Genomic DNA, 21,186 nt, shown 5'->3' with positions numbered 1-21,186 from the left:
ACATCAGCATTGTGCATGACACAAGTAATTTTTCCAACAATTGTTTACAGACAGATTATTTCACTTATAATTCACTGTATTACAATGCCAGTGGGTCAGAAGTTTACATACACTAAGTTGACTGTGCCTTTAAACAGCTTGGAAAATTCCAGAAAATGATGTCATGGCATTAGAAGCTTCTGAAAGGCTAATTGACATTATTTGAGTCAATTGGAGGTGTACCTGTGGATGTATTTCAAGGCCTACCTTCAAACTCAGTGCCTCTTTGCTTGACATAATGGGAAAATCAAAAGAAATCAGCCAAGACCTCGGGGAAAAAAATGTATACCTCCACAAGTCTGGTTCATCCTTGGGAGCAATTTCCAAATGCCTGAAAGTACCACATTCATCTGTACAAACAATAGTATGCAAGTATAAACACCATGGGACCAAACAGCCATCATACCGCTCAGGAAGGAGACACGTTCTGTCTCCTAGAGATGAACGAACTTTAGTGCCGAAAAGTGCAAATCAATCCCAGAACAACAGCAAAGGACCTTGTGAAGATGCTGGAGGAAAAGTATCTATATCCACAGTAAAACAAGTCCTATATCGACATAACCTGAAAGGCCGCTCAGCAAGGAAGAAGCCACTGCTCCAACACCAACATAAAAAAGACAGACTAAGGTTTGCAACTGCACATGGGGACAAAGATCGTACTTTCTGGAGAAATGTCCTCTGGTCTGATGAAACAAAAATAGAACTGTTTGGACATAATGAGAATCGTTATGTTTGGAGGAAAAAGGGGAGGCTTGCAAGCCGAAGAACATTATCCCAACCATGAAGCACGGGGTGGCAGCGTCATGTTGTGGGGGTGCTTTGATGCAGGAGGGCCAGGTGCACTTCACAAAATACATGGCATCATGAGGGAGGAAAGTTATGTGGATATATTGAAGCAACATTTCCAGCATCAGTCAGGAAGTTAAAGCTTGGTCGCAAATGGGTCTTCCAAATGGACAATGACCCCAAGCATGCTTTCAAAGTTGTGGGAAAATTGCTTAAGGACAACAAAGTCAAGGTATTGGAGTGGCCATCACAAAGCCCTGACCTCAATCCTATAGAATATTTGTGGGCTGAACTGAAAAAGTGTGTGCGAGCAAGGAGGCCTACAAACCTGACTCAGTTACACCAGCTCTGTCAGGAGGAATGGGCCAAAATTCACCCAACTTGTGGAAGGCTACCTGACGAGTTTGACCCAAGTTAAACAATTTAAAGGCAATGCTACCAAATACTAATTGATATTATGTAAACTTCTGACCCACTGAGAATGTGATGAAATAAATAAAAGCTGAAATAGATCATTCTCTCTACTATTATTCTGACATTTCACATTCTTAAAATAAAGTGGTGATCCTAACTGACCTAAAACAGGGAATTTTTACTAGGATTAAATGTCAAGAATTGTGAAAAACTGAGTTATAATGTATTTGGCTAAGGTGTGTGTAAACTTCCGACTTCAACTGTATTCGTAGCTACATCCATTGTAACAAGAAATAGATGACAGTGGTCATGTTAACTTCTCTGATTGGTGGAGCACTCTGCTACAGTTGGCTCATAGTTCAATGGTTGTGAGTTCTAATCCCAACTGGGGAAGATAGATTTTTTTCTTAAAATCCTTTATTTCCTATATTCATCCCGTGACCACACACACACACACACACTTCTAATTCTGAAAAGTGAAAGCATACCTGTGAGAGGGGTCGTCCTGGTAGTAGTTGTAGGTTTTCATACAGTACCCAAGACCAGTCTGTGTTCATTTTTATTTTTAAAAAATGTAATCCCTTTTTCTTCCCAATTTCATGGTGTCCAATTGTTGTAGTAGCTACTATCTTGTCCCATCGCTACAACTCCCGTACGGGCTCAGGAGAGACGAAGTTTGAAAGTCATGCGTCCTCCGATATGCTAACTACATTTACCCGCCCCCAAAATGAATATTTATGAGCAAGTCCCCCAGTGAGAGAGTGTTGGGATCAGGTACAACTACATTTACCCGCCCTCAAAATGAATATTTATGAGCAAGTCCCCCCCAGTGAGAGAGTTGGGATCAGGTACAACTACATTTACCCGCCCTCAAAATGAATATTTATGAGCAAGTCCCCCAGTGAGAGAGTGTTGGTATCAGGTACAACTACATTTACCCACCCCAAAATGAATATTTATGAGCAAGTCCCCCAGTGAGAGAGTGTTGGGACCAGGTACAACTACATTTACCCGCCCCCAAAATGAATATTTATGAGCAAGTCCCCCCCAGTGAGAGAGTGTTGGGACCAGGTACAACTACATTTACCCGCCCTCAAAATGAATATTTATGAGCAAGTCCCGCCCAGTGAGAGAGTGTTGGGACCAGGTACAACTACATTTACCCACCCCCAAAATGAATATTTATGAGCAAGTCCCGCCCCATCCACAACTTCTCACCTGAATGCATTTTTTTTTTACAATGTCAAGGGATTGGACAAAGGCTGAAATTGGGATTGAGACATATCCTTTAAAAAGGCAAACGTAACTCCACCTAAGAGAGTAGCGTTTTTACTATAACCAGGTTTCTAAACTGATACAAGTGTCTCATTACATTGAAATGAGAGGTGCTAGCCTGGTCCCGGACGTCCTGGCAAAATGGCACAAACAGATCTGAGACCAGGCTAGTGAGGAAGTACATTACACATGATTAGTGACATGTAGCTAAGTGATATATACAGTATTCATCATATTTAAAAAGGACAATCCTCTTTTCAGAGGCTGAAGGCACTAAAACAGGTGCACAGCGTCCATCTTGTTTTTCAGTTTTTTCAGTCAAATTCCTAGAACAAGTGAATCCCAGAAGCCAATACTGGAGAGTGTAGCCTACTAGTACCACAGGAAGACCAAAACATCAGAAGAACAAAACAACAAGGACAGACTGGGGAACGGTCCATCTAGTCTACTAGTATCCTGTTCATTCCTTCGTCCCAGAATTCCTTCAACCGGACTTCGAAGCCAATCCCTGGTCGAGCGAAGTCAGAGGTGGGAGGGCAGAGGTTAGAGGTCGTAGGTTAGATCCTACTCCAGTTGGACCAGAAGGTCTCCCTCTCCAACCGTCTCTCCTGCTTTACAGTGGACACTCTTCACCTGGGAGGGAACAACATAGAGGTCTGTTGTCATAGAAACGAGCCATCTGACTGTGGTGATGTGCAGAGGAAAGTAATTCAGTGTGTGGTAATGTGTTGTAGTGTAGGTTAGTGTAATGGGGGGGTGGTAATGTGTTGTAGTGTAGGTTAGTGTAATGGGGGGTGGTAATGTAGTAGTGTAGGTTAGTGTAATGGGGGGTGGTAATGTAGTAGTGTAGGTTAGTGTTATGGGGGGTGGTAATGTAGTAGTGAGTGTAGGTTAGTGTTATGGGGGGTGGTAATGTAGTAGTGAGTGTAGGTTAGTGTAATGGGGGGGTGGTAATGTGTTGTAGTGTAGGTTAGTGTAATGGGGGGGTGTGGTAATGTGTTGTAGTGTAGGTTAGTGTAATGGGGTTGTGGTAATGTGTTGTAGTGTAGGTTAGTGTAATGGGGGGGTGGTAATGTGTTGTAGTGTAGGTTAGTGTAATGGGGGGGTGGTAATGTGTTGTAGTGTAGGTTAGTGTAATGGGGGGTGGTAATGTGTTGTAGTGTAGGTTAGTGTAATGGGGGGTGGTAATGTAGTAGTGTAGGTTAGTGTAATGGGGGGTGGTAATGTAGTAGTGTAGGTTAGTGTTATGGGGGTTGTGGTAATGTGTTGTAGTGAGTGTAGGTTAGTGTTATGGGGGTGTGGTAATGTGTTGTAGTGAGTGTAGGTTAGTGTTATGGGGGTGTGGTAATGTAGTAGTGAGTGTAGGTTAGTGTAATGGGGGGTGGTAATGTAGTAGTGAGTGTAGGTTAGTGTAATGGGGGTGTGGTAATGTAGTAGTGAGTGTAGGTTAGTGTAATGGGGGGGGGTGGTAATGTAGTAGTGAGTGTAGGTTAGTGTAATGGGGGTGTGGTAATGTAGTAGTGAGTGTAGGTTAGTGTAATGGGGGGTGGTAATGTAGTAGTGAGTGTAGGTTAGTGTAATGGGGGGTGTGGTAATGTAGTAGTGAGTGTAGGTTAGTGTAATGGGGGGGTGGTAATGTAGTAGTGAGTGTAGGTTAGTGTAATGGGGGTGTGGTAATGTAGTAGTGTAGGTTAGTGTAATGGGGGGGTGGTAATGTAGTAGTGAGTGTAGGTTAGTGTAATGGGGGTGTGGTAATGTAGTAGTGTAGGTTAGTGTAATGGGGGTGTGGTAATGTGTTGTAGGTTAGTGTAATGGGGGGTGGTAATGTAGTAGTGTAGGTTAGTGTAATGGGGGTGGTAATGTAGTAGTGTAGGTTAGTGTAATGGGGGTGGTAATGTAGTAGTGTAGGTTAGTGTAATGGGGGGTGGTAATGTGTTGTAGTGTCGGTTAGTATAATGGGGGGTGGTAATGTAGTAGTGTAGGTTAGTGTAATGGGGGTGTGGTAATGTGTTGTAGTGTAGGTTAGTGTAATGGGGGGTGGTAATGTAGTAGTGTAGGTTAGTGTAATAGGGGGGTGATAATGTGTTGTAGTGTAGGTTAGTGTAATGGGGGGGGGTGTGGTAATGTGCTGTAGTGTAGGTTAGTGTAATGGGGGGTGGTAATGTGTTGTAGTGTAGGTTAGTGTAATGGGGGGGTGGTAATGTAGTAGTGTAGGTTAGTGTAATAGGGGGGTGATAATGTGTTGTAGTGTAGGTTAGTGTAATGGGGGGGGGTGTGGTAATGTGCTGTAGTGTAGGTTAGTGTAGTGGGGGGGTCCATTGGCCTTACCTTGGCAGCTTTAGCAGCAATCAAGCTGTTCTGCATCTTCATGGCCTCGATCACACAGATCTCCTGGCCTTCAGCCACCTGGGGAACAACAACAATACATCATTACTACATACAATGATGCATGACTCACGACAGACAGACAGACAGACAGACAGAGAGACATATGCATTAACAGGCGCCAGACACCACATGCAATATTGATAAACCAGCATTCCATCTCCATCATTGAGTGCTGATTTACAAGGTTAAATCATTGATGGATGAGGAGGCGAAACTAATATCCAGCAACATGTAACAACTAATATCCAGCAACATGTAACAACTAATATCCAGCAACAACATGTAACAACTAATATCCAGCAACAACATGTAACAACTAATATCCAGCAACAACATGTAACAACTAATATCCAGCAACAACATGTAACAACTAATATCCAGCAACAACATGTAACAACTAATATCCAGCAACAACATGTAACAACTAATATCCAGGAGCAACAACATGTAACAACTAATATCCAGGAGCAACAACATGTAACAACTAATATCCAGCAACAACATGTAACAACTAATATCCAGCAACAACATGTAACAACTAATATCCAGTAACAACTAATATCCAGCAACAACATGTAACAACTAATATCCAGCAACAACATGTAACAACTAATATCCAGCAGCAACAACATGTAACAACTAATATCCAGCAACAACATGTATGTAACAACTAATATCCAGCAGCAACATGTATGTAACAACTAATATCCAGCAGCAACAACATGTAACAACTAATATCCAGCAGCAACAACATGTAACAACTAATATCCAGCAGCAACAACATGTAACAACTAATATCCAGCAACAACATGTATGTAACAACTAATATCCAGCAACAACATGTATGTAACAACTAATATCCAGCAGCAGCATGTATGTAACAACTAATATCCAGCAACATGTATGTAACAACTAATATCCAGCAGCAACATGTATGTAACAAATAATATCCAGCAGCAACATATATGTAACAACTAATATCCAGCAGCAACAACATGTAACAACTAATATCCAGCAGCAACAACATGTAACAACTAATATCCAGCAACAACATGTATGTAACAACTAATATCCAGCAACAACATGTATGTAACAACTAATATCCAGCAACAACATGTATGTAACAACTAATATCCAGCAGCAGCATGTATGTAACAACTAATATCCAGCAGCAACAACATGTAACAACTAATATCCAGCAGCAACATGTAACAACTAATATCCAGCAACAACATGTAACAACTAATATCCAGCAACAACATGTAACAACTAATATCCAGCAACAACATGTAACAACTAATATCCAGCAACAACATGTAACAACTAATATCCAGCAGCAACAACATGTAACAACTAATATCCAGCAGCAACAACATGTAACAACTAATATCCAGCAGCAACAACATGTAACAACTAATATCCAGCAACAACTAATATCCAGCAACAACATGTATGTAACAACTAATATACAGCAGCAACATGTATGTAACAACTAATATCCAGCAGCAACAACATGTAACAACTAATATCCAGCAGCAACAACATGTAACAACTAATATCCAGCAGCAACAACATGTAACAACTAATATCCAGCAACAACATGTATGTAACAACTAATATCCAGCAACAACATGTATGTAACAACTAATATCCAGCAGCAGCATGTATGTAACAACTAATATTCAGCAACATGTATGTAACAACTAATATCCAGCAGCAACATGTATGTAACAAATAATATCCAGCAACAACATGTATGTAACATGTAACAACTAATATCCAGCAACATGTATGTAACAACTAATATCCAGCAGCAACATGTATGTAACATGTAACAACTAATATCCAGCAACAACATGTATGTAACATGTAACAACTAATATCCAGCAACAACATGTATGTAACAACTAATATCCAGCAGCAACATGTATGTAACATGTAACAACTAATATCCAGCAGCAACATGTATGTAACATGTAACAACTAATATCCAGCAACAACATGTATGTAACAACTAATATCCAGCAGCAACATGTATGTAACAACTAATATCCAGCAGCAACATGTATGTAACATGTAACAACTAATATCCAGCAACAACATGTATGTAACATGTAACAACTAATATCCAGCAACAACATGTATGTAACATGTAACAACTAATATCCAGCAACAACATGTATGTAACATGTAACAACTAATATCCAGCAACAACATGTATGTAACATGTAACAACTAATATCCAGCAACAACATGTATGTAACATGTAACAACTAATATCCAGCAACAACATGTATGTAACATGTAACAACTAATATCCAGCAACAACATGTATGTAACATGTAACAACTAATATCCAGCAACAACATGTATGTAACATGTAACAACTAATATCCAGCAACAACATGTATGTAACATGTAACAACTCATATCCAGCAACAACATGTATGTAACATGTAACAACTAATATCCAGCAACATGTATGTGTTTAACATGAAACATGTCCTTACCACATCATCTCCAGGCTTGACAGACAAAGCCACCACAGATCCAGGCATGATGCTACCACTCTGTTTAGGATGCTCTACGTACCAGGCATGATGCTACCACCCTGTTCAGGATGCTCTGTTTAGGATGCTCTACGTACCAGGCATGATGCTACCACTCTGTTCAGGATGCTCTACGTACCAGGCATGATGCTACCACTCTGTTCAGGATGCTCTACGTACCAGGCATGATGCTACCACTCTGTTCAGGATGCTCTACGTACCAGGCATGATGCTACCACTCTGTTCAGGATGCTCTACGTACCAGGCATGATGCTACCACTCTGTTCAGGATGCTCTACGTACCAGGCATGATGCTACCACTCTGTTCAGGATGCTCTACGTACCAGGCATGATGCTACCACTCTGTTCAGGATGCTCTACGTACCAGGCATGATGCTACCACTCTGTGCAGGATGCTCTACGTACCAGGCATGATGCTACCACTCTGTTCAGGATGCTCTACGTACCAGGCATGATGCTACCACTCTGTTCAGGATGCTCTACGTACCAGGCATGATGCTACCACTCTGTTCAGGATGCTCTACGTACCAGGCATGATGCTACCACTCTGTTCAGGATGCTCTACGTACCAGGCATGATGCTACCACTCTGTTCAGGATGCTCTACGTACCAGGCATGATGCTACCACTCTGTTCAGGATGCTCTACGTACCAGGCATGATGCTACCACTCTGTTCAGGATGCTCTACGTACCAGGCATGATGCTACCACTCTGTTCAGGATGCTCTACGTACCAGGCATGATGCTACCACTCTGTTCAGGATGCTCTACGTACCAGGCATGATGCTACCACTCTGTTCAGGATGCTCTACGTACCAGGCATGATGCTACCACTCTGTTCAGGATGCTCTACGTACCAGGCATGATGCTACCACTCTGTCCAGGATGCTCTACGTACCAGGCATGATGCTACCACTCTGTCCAGGATGCTCTATGTACCAGTGTCTCGGATCAATGTGGATTCTATGTAACATGTACGTTCTTACCACGTCTCCAGGTTTGACAGACACGGCGACCACGGAGCCAGGCATGGGAGAACGCAGGATGCTGCTGGTGTCTTCTGGAACCTTCTCAGGCATGTGAGCGCTCAGCGTGGATACCAGCTGACTGACAACCCGCACCTTAAACTGAACACACAAGAGACAGAGGTCGGGGGTCAATTCACAGTTATCAATTCATTACATATACAAGTCCACAAAGTAGGCCCATGTTGTAAAACTAATGAAAGACAAATAAAGATGAACAACACTCCACATTCATTATTCTGAAACTCCTATTGTGTTGATGCTGTTCTCCTTGGGTCCACCGGGTGGCAGCACCCAACATCATTCGTGTCGGTCTATATCCCTGTCCCTGGCTTAGTGAATCAATACTACTGCTTCTACTGCATTACTGCTACTACTGCATTACAGCCAGTGGGTTCATTCATCAGGCTATTTCATGCCAATCCTTTAATTAGCTCATTAGGCTAATTTATGTCTTACACATAGCTAGCACTGAGTGGCTGGTTTCTCCCTCGTTAAGAGTTGAAACTTCACAAAGCAGCAGGCCTAATAAATATAACAGCCAACGGTAGCTTGGCTCCGAGCAACAAGGTGAGACCGGAGAGTGAGATGAGGAGGGAGAGGTACAAGACATAATTGCTGGTATCTGTTGTGTTGTGCGATTCAATGAGCAGCTGGATACAGAAGTTTGATAACAGCTTGATAACAAAATACCTTCCTAACTCAGTCCTTTTATACAGAACACAAAATATAAACAACATGTAAAGTGTTGGTCCCATGTTTCATTCGCTGAAATAAAAGATCCCAGAACTGTTGCCAGAGAGTTCATTTCTCTACCATAAGCCGCCTCCACCGTCATTTTAGAGAATTTGGCAGTATATTCTACATTTTTTACTTTGGAGTAATTTAGCAGATGGTCTTTATCAGAACGAGTTACAGTGAGTGCATTCATTTCCATATTCCCCGTGGGAATTGAACCCAGAACCCTGGCGTCGCAAGCGTCATGCTCTATCAAATGAGCCACACGGGACACAGCAGTACGTCCAACCTGCCTCACAACCGCAGACCACGTGTAACCACACCAGCCCAGGACCTCCACATCCGGCTTCTTCACCTACGGGATCATCTGAGACCAGCCACCCGGACAGCTGATGAAAATGTGGGTTTTGCACAACCTAAGAATTTCTGCTCAAACTGTCAGAAACCGTCTCAGGGAAGCTCATCTGTGTTCTCACCATCCTCACCAGGGTCTTGGCCTGACTGCAGTTTGGCGTCGCCACCGACTTCAGTGGGTAAAACGCTCACCTTCGATGACCACTGGCATGCTGGATGAATCCCGGTTTCAATTGTACCGGGCAGACAGGGTGTATGGCGTCGTGTGGGTGAGCAGTTTGCTGAACATTGTGAACAGAGTGCACCATAGTGGCGGTGGGTTAGGGTACGGGCAGGTTTAAGCTACGGACAAAGAACACAATTGCATTTTATTGATGGCAATTTGATTGATACTGTCAGGAAGTCCTGAGGCCCATTGTCCTGCCATTCACCCGCCACCATCACCTCATGTTTCAGCATGATAATGCACAGCCCCACGTCACTCCATGTCGCAAGGATCCGTACACAATTCCTGGAAGCTGAAAATGTCCCAGCATTATCCTGGTTTATCACTGGTCTAGGCTAGGTGGAGCATTATCCTGGCTTAACACTGGTCTAGGCTAGCTGGGGCATTGTCCTGGCTTAACACTGGTCTAGGCTAGGGAGAGCATTATCCTGGTTTAACACTGGTCTAGGCTAGGGAGAGCATTATCCTGGTTTATCACTGGTCTAGGCTAGGTGGAGCATTATCCTGGCTTAACACTGGTCTAGGCTAGGTGGAGCATTATCCTGGCTTAACACTGGTCTAGGCTAGGGAGAGCATTATCCTGGTTTAACACTGGTCTAGGCTAGGTGGAGCATTATCCTGGTTTAACACTGGTCTAGGCTAGGTGGAGCATTATCCTGGCTTAACACTGGTCTAGGCTAGGTGGGGCATTATCCTGGCTTCACACTGGTCTAGGCTAGGGGGGGGGGGCATTGTCACACTACTAGTAGCCGGTCCCAGTCACACCGCTAGTAGCTTGGTCCCAGTCACACCGCTAGTAGCTTGGTCCCAGTCACACTACTAGTAGCTTGGTCCCAGTCACACCACTAGTAGCTTGGTCCCAGTCACACTACTAGTAGCTTGGTCCCAGTCACACCACTAGTAGCTTGGTCCCAGTCACACCGCTAGTAGCTTGGTCCCAGTCACACCGCTAGTAGCTTGGTCCCAGTCACACCGCTAGTAGCTTGGTCCCAGTCACACCGCTAGTAGCTTGGTCCCAGTCACACCGCTAGTAGCTTGGTCCCAGTCACACCGCTAGTAGCTTGGTCCCAGTCACACCGCTAGTAGCTTGGTCCCAGTCACACCACTAGTAGCTTGGTCCCAGTCACACTACTAGTAGCTTGGTCCCAGTCACACTACTAGTAGCTTGGTCCCAGTCACCAGTCCCAGTCACTACTAGTAGCTTGGTCCCAGTCACACCACTAGTAGCTTGGTCCCAGTCACACTACTAGTAGCTTGGTCCCAGTCACACCGCTAGTAGCTTGGTCCCAGTCACACCGCTAGTAGCTTGGTCCCAGTCACACCGCTAGTAGCTTGGTCCCAGTCACACCGCTAGTAGCTTGGTCCCAGTCACACCGCTAGTAGCTTGGTCCCAGTCACACCGCTAGTAGCTTGGTCCCAGTCACACCGCTAGTAGCTTGGTCCCAGTCACACCGCTAGTAGCTTGGTCCCAGTCACACCGCTAGTAGCTTGGTCCCAGTCACACCGCTAGTAGCTTGGTCCCAGTCACACCGCTAGTAGCCGGTCCCAGTCACACCGCTAGTAGCTTGGTCCCAGTCACACCACTAGTAGCTTGGTCCCAGTCACACTACTAGTAGCTTGGTCCCAGTCACACTACTAGTAGCTTGGTCCCAGTCACACTACTAGTAGCTTGGTCCCAGTCACACCACTAGTAGCTTGGTCCCAGTCACACCACTAGTAGCTTGGTCCCAGTCACACTACTAGTAGCTTGGTCCCAGTCACACTGCTAGTAGCTTGGTCCCAGTCACACCGCTAGTAGCTTGGTCCCAGTCACACCGCTAGTAGCTTGGTCCCAGTCACACCGCTAGTAGCTTGGTCCCAGTCACACCACTAGTAGCTTGGTCCCAGTCACACTACTAGTAGCTTGGTCCCAGTCACTACTAGTAGCTTGGTCCCAGTCACACCACTAGTAGCTTGGTCCCAGTCACACTACTAGTAGCTTGGTCCCAGTCACACTGCTAGTAGCTTGGTCCCAGTCACACCGCTAGTAGCTTGGTCCCAGTCACACCGCTAGTAGCTTGGTCCCAGTCACACCGCTAGTAGCTTGGTCCCAGTCACACCGCTAGTAGCTTGGTCCCAGTCACACCGCTAGTAGCTTGGTCCCAGTCACACCGCTAGTAGCTTGGTCCCAGTCACACCGCTAGTAGCTTGGTCCCAGTCACAGCCGGTCCCCGCTAGTAGCTTGGTCCCAGTCACACCACTAGTAGCTTGGTCCCAGTCACACTACTAGTAGCTTGGTCCCAGTCACACTACTAGTAGCTTGGTCCCAGTCACACTACTAGTAGCTTGGTCCCAGTCACACTACTAGTAGCTTGGTCCCAGTCACACCACTAGTAGCTTGGTCCCAGTCACACTACTAGTAGCTTGGTCCCAGTCACACTACTAGTAGCTTGGTCCCAGTCACACCGCTAGTAGCTTGGTCCCAGTCACACCGCTAGTAGCTTGGTCCCAGTCACACCGCTAGTAGCTTGGTCCCAGTCACACCGCTAGTAGCTTGGTCCCAGTCACACCGCTAGTAGCCGGTCCCAGTCACACCGCTAGTAGCTTGGTCCCAGTCACACCACTAGTAGCTTGGTCCCAGTCACACTACTAGTAGCTTGGTCCCAGTCACACTACTAGTAGCTTGGTCCCAGTCACACTACTAGTAGCTTGGTCCCAGTCACACTACTAGTAGCTTGGTCCCAGTCACACTACCTACTAGTAGCTTGGTCCCAGTCACACTACTAGTAGCTTGGTCCCAGTCACACTACTAGTAGCTTGGTCCCAGTCACACTACTAGTAGCTTGGTCCCAGTCACACTACCAGTAGCTGGTCCCAGTCACACTACCAGTAGCTGGTCCCAGTCACACTACCAGTAGCTGGTCCCAGTCACACTACCAGTAGCTGGTCCCAGTCACACTACTAGTAGCTGGTCCCAGTCACTGACCTGTATATGAAGGTCACAGTACAATAACATTAGGAAGCCACCCACCATGTTAATGACCTCATGCATCCTTGTCTGTTTACCTTCCTCACCCCTGGAACCCTGCCCTCATAAGACTGTATTTAGTGGACACACACACACACACACACACACACACACACACACACACACACACACACACACACACACACACACACACACACACACACACACACACACACACACACACACGACAGGTCATCCTCTTCACAACACCATCAAAGTGACTAAAATAAACCCTGGCCGGGGTAGCCCCAAACAAACAGCCATTGATTCCCAGGGCGGACAATCCCTTGTTGGAAAACCAGGAGCGGGGAGGGAAACCCAAGCTGGACTCGTAAATCAGGGCTGTAATCCGGAGTGTCAGGAGTGTGGGGAATGGGAGCGTTGGGATGGCCTGGGGAAATGCAGGCTTAGACAGGATTTCTGCCCAGGAAACAACAGTGACTAACAGCCCTCATATTGCCCCCGTTGACTGTCACCCCAGTTCAGATACAGGTCAACCAACCAGGTTAACTAGGTGTTGATCTGTAACCAGCCTGGTAACTAGGTGTTGATCTGTAACCAGCCTGGTAACTAGGTGTTGGTCTGGAACCAGCCTGGTAACTAGGTGTTGGTCTGGAACCAGCCTGGTAACTAGGTGTTGGTCTGGAACCAGCCTGGTAACTAGGTGTTGGTCTGGAACCAGCCTGGTAACTAGGTGTTGGTCTGGAACCAGCCTGGTAACTAGGTGTTGGTCTGGAACCAGCCTGGTAACTAGGTGTTGGTCTGTAACCAGCCTGGTAACTAGGTGTTGGTCTGTAACCAGCCTGGTCTGTCTGGAACCAGCCTGGTAACTAGGTGTTGGTCTGTAACCAGCCTGGTAACTAGGTGTTGGTCTGTAACCAGCCTGGTAACTAGGTGTTGGTCTGTAACCAGCCTGGTAACTAGGGGTTGGTCTGTAACCAGCCTGGTAACTAGGGGTTGGTCTGAAACCAGCCTGGTAACTAGGTGTTGTTCTGAAACCAGCCTGGTAACTAGGTGTTGTTCTGAAACCAGCCTGGTAACTAGGTGTTGTTCTGTAACCAGCCTGGTAACTAGGTGTTGTTCTGTAACCAGCCTGGTAACTAGGTGTTGTTCTGAAACCAGAAGTACTAAAGGTCTATTCAACTCCAGGCCGGGAGGGCAACAGGAGACCTACGGCTGGTTTCTTTTCCAGATGGTTATTGATGTTATTGAACCCTGTACTACTGAGGGACTCCATGGCCCCAGCTAGACTAGAACATACCCAGGAAGAGCTAGACTAGAACATACCCAGGATGAGCTGGACTAGAACATACCCAGGATGAGCTGGACTAGAACATACCCAGGATGAGCTGGACTAGAACATACCCAGGATGAGCTATAGACTGGAACATACCCAGGATGAGGTGGACAAGAACATACCCAGGATGAGCTATAGACTAGAACATACCCAGGATGAGCTGGACTAGAACATACCCAGGATGAGCTGGACTAGAACATACCCAGGATGAGCTGGACTAGAACATACCCAGGATGAGCTGGACTAGAACATACCCAGGATGAGCTGGACTAGAACATACCCAGGATGAGCTGGACTAGAACATACCCAGGATGAGCTATAGACTAGAACATACCCAGGATGAGCTGGACTAGAACATACCCAGGATGAGCTGGACTAGAACATACCCAGGATGAGCTATGGACTAGAACATACCCAGGATGAGCTATAGACTAGAACATACCCAGGATGAGCTATAGACTAGAACATACCCAGGATGAGCTGGACTAGAACATACCCAGGATGAGCTAGACTAGAACATACCCAGGATGAGCTAGACTAGAACATACCCAGGATGAGCTAGACTAGAACATACCCAGGATGAGCTGGACTAGAACATACCCAGGATGAGCTGGACTAGAACATACTAGAACCAGGATGAGGTGGACTAGAACATACCCAGGATGGCTATAGACTAGCAGGATGAGCTAGACTAGAACATACCCAGGATGAGCTAGACTAGAACATACCCAGGAGGAGTGAGAGCTAAGGGATACAGGGGGACACAGTGGTCTTCCATGTCCTCAGGAGAGGAAGCCTGGAAGCAGCTCAGCAGGGGTGTCTCATCCACTCCAACACAAAGACAGAATCCTCCAGCTGACGCAGCAGTGGACAGGACAGAGGTACTTACTGAGCCCCTCATCAACCTCCTCCCAACCCCCCATGCCCGATCAGACCCCCACGGCCCAGCCCCAGGTCCCTAAAGGAGGAAAGGGAAGTGATGTCGCCCCGTGACAAGTTCCTGTGGAGCCTGCGTTCAAAGCCCCCCCCAGGGTGTGAGCAGCACAGAGCTGTTTATAGCCGGCTCCTTTCAAAGCCTCTGATACATAACGGATGGTTTTCTCTTCCTGACATTCTGTGTAGTGTGGGGGTCTCGGGGGGGTATTGGGGGTCTGGGACTAGGCTGGATGGGGATGTGTAGGCGGGACTTGGTTCGACAGATAAGAGGAACGTCACTAAATGTGTGTACATAGACAAAAAACATACACACGACCACTAAGACACAAGATTCATACATTCACCAGAGTGAAGGAGAGGTGACTCACCTGTGTGCCCAGGTACTGTAGAGTGATGTCTCCTCCTGCGTCTCTAGACAGACACTGTAGAACCCTGGGGGTTCTGTTGATGGTGACAGGCAGCAGGGCTGAGGCCAGGTTCCACTCTCCACTAACCTCCACCTTAACTCCATCCACCTCCACCTGCCAGGGGGGTCAGAGGGTCATTTCATTACTACACTCTACTTATTATTCTGATACAAGACATTTTGCTTCCCATGTGGAGAGACTGCAGCTTGATATGCTGGAAGAGACAGTCTGCCGCCTGACAGCAGGAGGAGCAGCTATGTTGAACCACTTGGGAAAATAACAGCATCAGATAGTACTGTTGGGCAGAGGAGACCCCCAGTATCCACTACTAGAGGACCAGGGAGAGACCCAGTATCCACTACTAGAGGACCAGGGAAAGACCCAGTATCCACTACTAGAGGACCAGGGAGAGACCCAGTATCCACTACTAGAGGACCAGGGAAAGACCCAGTATCCACTACTAGAGGACCAGGGAGAGACCCAGTATCCACTACTAGAGGACCAGGGAGAGACCCAGTATCCACTACTAGAGGACCAGGGAAAGACCCAGTATCCACTACTAGAGGACCAGGGAGAGACCCAGTATCCACTACTAGAGGACCAGGGAGAGACCCAGTATCCACTACTAGAGGACCAGGGAGACACCCAGTATCCACTACTAGAGGACCAGGGAGAGACCCAGTATCCACTACTAGAGGACCAGGGAAAGACCCAGTATCCACTACTAGAGGACCAGGGTCCTGTCCTCCAGTGGATCCACTGGTCCTCTAGAGGACCAGGGAAAGTAGTGGATACCAGTATCCACTACTAGAGGATACTGGGGGAAAGACCCAGTAGTCCACTACTAGAGGACCTGGTCTCTGGTAGTGGATACCAGGGTCTTCTCCCTGGTCTCTTTTTTTTTTTTTACTAGAGGACCAGGGAGAGACCCAGTATCCACTACTAGAGGACAGGACCAGGGAGAGACCCAGTATCCACTACTAGAGGACAAGGGAAAGACCCAGTATCCACTACTAGAGGACAAGGGAAAGACCCAGTATCCACTACTAGAGGACAAGGGAAAGACCCAGTATCCACTACTAGAGGACCAGGGAAAGACCCAGTATCCACTACTAGAGGACCAGGGAGAGACCCAGTATCCACTACTAGAGGAGAGGACCAGGGAAAGGACACAGTACCCAGCACCAGTCGTTCCTCTCCTGGGGGGTACTGGCCCCTAGTTTGATGTGTGGTTCAGTGGTTCTGGGAGACCAGGAGAGGCTGATTAGGAACATATGTCATCCTGGTTCAAGGAAAACAACCCACCAGACCAGGGACTGCAGGTGTCTAAACACCCAGCCACCGAGTGATGTCTGTCGGACAGGACAACCCCTCCTCCCCCTCACCACCTGGACCTCAGCTCCATTCAAGCCCCTCACAGGAGAAGAGCCAACTGCTTTCATTCACTCTACCAAACCACAGGGATATAGAGTGGGGTCCCAAATGATTGACACCATGATAAATGATCAGCAAAATGACTGTAGAAAACATATAACTCAAATACTGAGCTAAATTGTTTCCTCAAATAAATGGGAAAAGTATGTTATTTTATACTAATACAATAGTTTTTTTTTAAATTAACAAGTATTTTTTTAATCTCTAAAAAGGTAGGAGTCAAGATGATTGACACCTCTGTTTTCAATGCTTCACCTTGCGAGGATAACAGTAACGAGGAGAACACATTAGGAGGGATCTTGGACCGTTCCTCCATACAGAATCCTTCCAGATCGTTGATATCCTTCGTCTGGGCAACTGCCCTCTTCAATTCAAACCACAGGTTTTCAACAGGTTTGGAGGAACGGTATTGAAGTGTATTAAATACAGGGATGGCAATAATGTTGATCCCTACCTTTGAGTAAAAACTAAAATAACTGGTTAAACAAAATGTCTTTCTTTGAGTCATTATATTAGTATAATATAATATCCCCTTTTTGTTGCATAAAATAGATCTCAGTATTTAAATAATTTACCTTATACAGTTTTTTGCTCATCTTTATCAAGGGTGTCAATAATTTCAGACCCCTGTGTGTGTGTGTGTGTGTGTGTGTGTGTGTGTGTGTGTGTGTGTGTGTGTGTGTGTGTGTGTGTGTGTGTGTGTGTGTGTGTGTGTGTGTGTGTGTGTGTGTGTGTGTGTGTGTGTGTGTGTGTGTGTGTGTGTGTGTGTGTGTGTGTGTGTGTGTGTGTGACTCACAGTGAACGTGGATCCAGAGCGTGACACAGCGACCGTGTGGCTTCCTTCTCCAACTCTACACACAGCTCCCACTGCCTCTGCTCCTGGGGGTTGTGGACACCCTGAAAACACACACACACACACACACCTTTCCCATTAGTATCAGTCTCAGAGAGCTATTCTCTGAGGGTCAGAAGCTGTATAAACAGAGTCAGCTCCTCCACTGACTGACAGCTGCCTCCTCTCTCTCCCTACACCAGAGACCAGTCTGCTGCTCTGTTACAAAGCTGAACCAAGGAGATCACAGCCAGCTGACCTCTCAGCCAACCTTCCTAATACAACTTCTATTAACAGACACTTGAAATGAGCCTGGTCTATATGAGCCTGGTCTAGATGAGCCTGGTCTATATGAGCCTGGTCTATATGAGCCTGGTCTATATGAGCCTGGTCTATATGAGCCTGGTCTATATGAGCCTGGTCTATATGAACATAATCAGCCTGGCTCCAAAACATACAGGTTTAGCTTTTGAACCAGGTTTAGCTTTTGAACCAGAAATTCAAAAGATATAAATGTTTATAAAATGTTGATGGCTAACTATAGTGGTGAGGCTTTACTGATCATGCTCTCTCACTCCACTGTAGAAGGATCTGTCTGGTTTATCCCTGCTCTGAGAGAGAGGAAGGGGGAGGGAGGAGACAGGAGGGGGGAGGGAGGAGAGAGAGTAGGAGAGAGGAGGAGAGAGGAGGAGAGTAGAGGGAGAGAGGAGGAGAGTAGAGGAGAGTAGAGGAGAGAGGAGGAGAGTAGAGGAGAGTAGAGGAGAGGAGGAGAGTAGAGGAGGAGTAGAGGAGGTAGAGGTGAGTGAGGAGAGTGAGTGAGAGTAGAGGAGTGAGTGGTGAGTGAGGTGAGTGAGTGAGTGAGTGAGTGAGTGAGTGAGTGAGTGAGTGAGGGAGTGAGTGAGGGAGTGAGGGAGTGAGGGAGTGAGGGAGTGAGGGAGTGAGGGAGTGAGGGAGTGAGGGAGTGAGGGAGTGAGGGAGGGAGGGAGGAGAGGAGGAGTGAGAGAAGTTAGGGAGGGGGCCTCTACCACTGACTGCAACTACAAAGACCGACCCCCGGCGGTTCATGAACAACGAAAGGAAACGATCCGAAAAAGAAAGAAGAAAATGTGGCCAGATGTTTAGACAGATGGCAGGGCTGTCAGAGAGAATCAAGTCTAACAGTTTGACCAGCAGACTGCTACACTACGCTAGGATACAGCTCTGTTAACTGGTGACATATTGCAGGACTGAGACGGTGCTACAAACAATGGAACATGTAAAACACTGGTGTAAACACACAACACAATAATAACCTCTGTAAAAACAGACAATGGACATTCAGACACAGTGAAACAGCACAATAATTAACACATGAGGAACAATGAGAGGTCTAGCTCTTTCTGATGTCAACTAGAACCTCTTGGTGTTTTTACCTCCTCTCCGTTTGATTTAACCAGGTAAGTCATTGAGAACACATCTTTTACAGTATCAACCTGACCAAGATGGTGCGTTATCGGTGTGCTGTTCCACCCCCAATTCTTACAAGAAGTTCTCACAGTTATTTGAATTGGTTTAATTTACCTAAGATTACCCAGGAACCTCTGGGAGCGGAGCTGTGCGGAGACGTAGAGAGCGGCTGCGGTGGCGACGAGCTCCCTGCGACCCTCGGAGGTCAGCTGGTGACCTTTGAACCCCTCTGGGTATTCCTCTGGCAGGAAGTTAGTGGTGATGTCACCAGAGATGAAGCGAGGGTGGGTGATGATCTCTCTGAGCAGGGGGATGTTGTGGGTCACACCTGGACAGTCACACACACAGGAACAACAGACAGAGACAGGTAGAGATCAGACCCCTGGACAGTCACACACACAGGAACAACAGACAGATCAGACCCCTGGACAGTCACACACACAAGAACAACAGACAGATCAGACCCTGGACAGTCACACACAGGAACAACAGACAGATCAGACCCCTGGACAGTCACACACACAGGAACAACAGACAGATCAGACCCCTGGACAGTCACACACACAGGAACAACAGACAGAGACAGGTAGAGATCAGACCACTGGAGAGTCACACACACAGGAACAACAGACAGAGACAGGTAGAGATCAGACCCCTGGACAGTCACACAGACAGGAACAACAGACAGAGAGAGGTAGAGATGAGACCCCTGGACAGTCACACAGACAGGAACAACAGACAGAGACCGGTAGAGATCAGAACCTCTACATGTGTCAGCTATACACAGGAAAATGTCAGAGTCTTGAGGAACTGAAGATGTTTCACACACAGGAACAACAGACAAGACAGGTGAGTGAGTGACAGTCACACAGACAGGAACAACAGACAGTGAGTGAGTGAAGTCTACATGTGTGTAGTGGTGGTGAGTGAGTGGTGAAGTGGTGAGTGGTGAGTGGTGGTGAGTGGTGGTGAGTGAGTGAGTGGTGAGTGGTGGTGAGTGAGTGAGTGAGTGAGTGGTGGTGAGTGTGGTGAGTGAGTGTGAGTGTGTGAGTGTGAGAGAGTGTGAGAGTGTGTGTGTCTTACCTCTGATGACGTAGTTATCCAGAGCCGCCTCCATCCTCTGCAGGGCTTCAGCGCGCGTGTCGCCATAGGTCACCAGCTACGGCGAGCACAGAGGGACATTCACATTACAGATTAGTAAAACATAAGGGCAAAGGGCAATGTGATTGTGTTTGGCAGTTTGAGGAACACACAGTAGCTGACCTTGGAGATCATTGGGTCATAGTAGATACTGATGTCACTTCCTTCTTGGATGCCACTGTCCACACGCACCTGATAGAGAGGAGACAACATGTCAATATGACTACATGTCAATATGACTACATGTCAGCATGACTACATGACAATATGACTACATGACAGCATGAATCAAATTAAATTTTATTTGTCACATACACATGGTTAGCAGATGTTAATGCATGTCGAAATGCTTGTGCTTCTAGTTCCGACAATGCAGTGATAACCAACGAGTAATCTAGCTAACAATTCCAAAACTACTGTCTTATACACAGTGTAAGGGGATGTGAACATGTACATAAGGATATATGAATGAGTGATGGTACAGAGCAGCATACAGTAGATGGTATCGAGTACAGTATATACATATGAGATGAGTGTGTAGACAAAGTAAACAAAGTGGCATAGTTCAAGTGGCTATGATACATGTTACATAAGGATGCAGTCGATGATGACTACAGTCTATATGACTACATATGAGATGAATAAATATATAACTACATGTTTAAAGTGGTATGACTACATATGACTATTATTAAAATGGCTAGTTGGGTCAGTGTCAATGACAGTGTGACTACATGTCAATATGACTGTTTAACAGTCATGCCTCATGTTTTTCAGTCTATGTCCCACTTTGATGCACCTGTATGACCTCGCCTTCTGATGATAGCGGGGTGAACAGGCAGTGGTTCGGTGGTTGATGTCCTGATGATCTTT

The 21,186-nt window shown here is 46.3% G+C and overlaps 1 protein-coding gene across 1 annotated transcript; it reads right to left on the bottom strand.

Annotated features, from left to right (window-relative positions):
* Positions 1-2,507: 2,507 nt before the first annotated feature.
* On the bottom strand, positions 2,508-20,546 carry LOC124020615 (propionyl-CoA carboxylase alpha chain, mitochondrial-like). The gene is made up of 9 exons (XM_046335851.1): positions 20,437-20,546; positions 20,257-20,332; positions 19,288-19,501; positions 17,767-17,792; positions 17,692-17,735; positions 15,423-15,575; positions 8,458-8,598; positions 4,843-4,920; positions 2,508-3,147 (listed from the first exon to the last, which is right to left on the bottom strand). Exons 1-9 carry the CDS (start codon positions 20,524-20,526, stop codon positions 3,079-3,081), a joined length of 891 nt encoding a protein of 296 aa, XP_046191807.1. The 5' UTR covers positions 20,527-20,546; the 3' UTR covers positions 2,508-3,078.
* Positions 20,547-21,186: the final 640 nt, after the last annotated feature.

The sequence above is a fragment of the Oncorhynchus gorbuscha genome, unplaced genomic scaffold, assembly GCF_021184085.1.
Source record: "Oncorhynchus gorbuscha isolate QuinsamMale2020 ecotype Even-year unplaced genomic scaffold, OgorEven_v1.0 Un_scaffold_866, whole genome shotgun sequence".
Lineage (NCBI taxonomy): Eukaryota > Metazoa > Chordata > Actinopteri > Salmoniformes > Salmonidae > Oncorhynchus > Oncorhynchus gorbuscha.
This window is presented reverse-complemented; position numbering and strand designations above follow the sequence as displayed.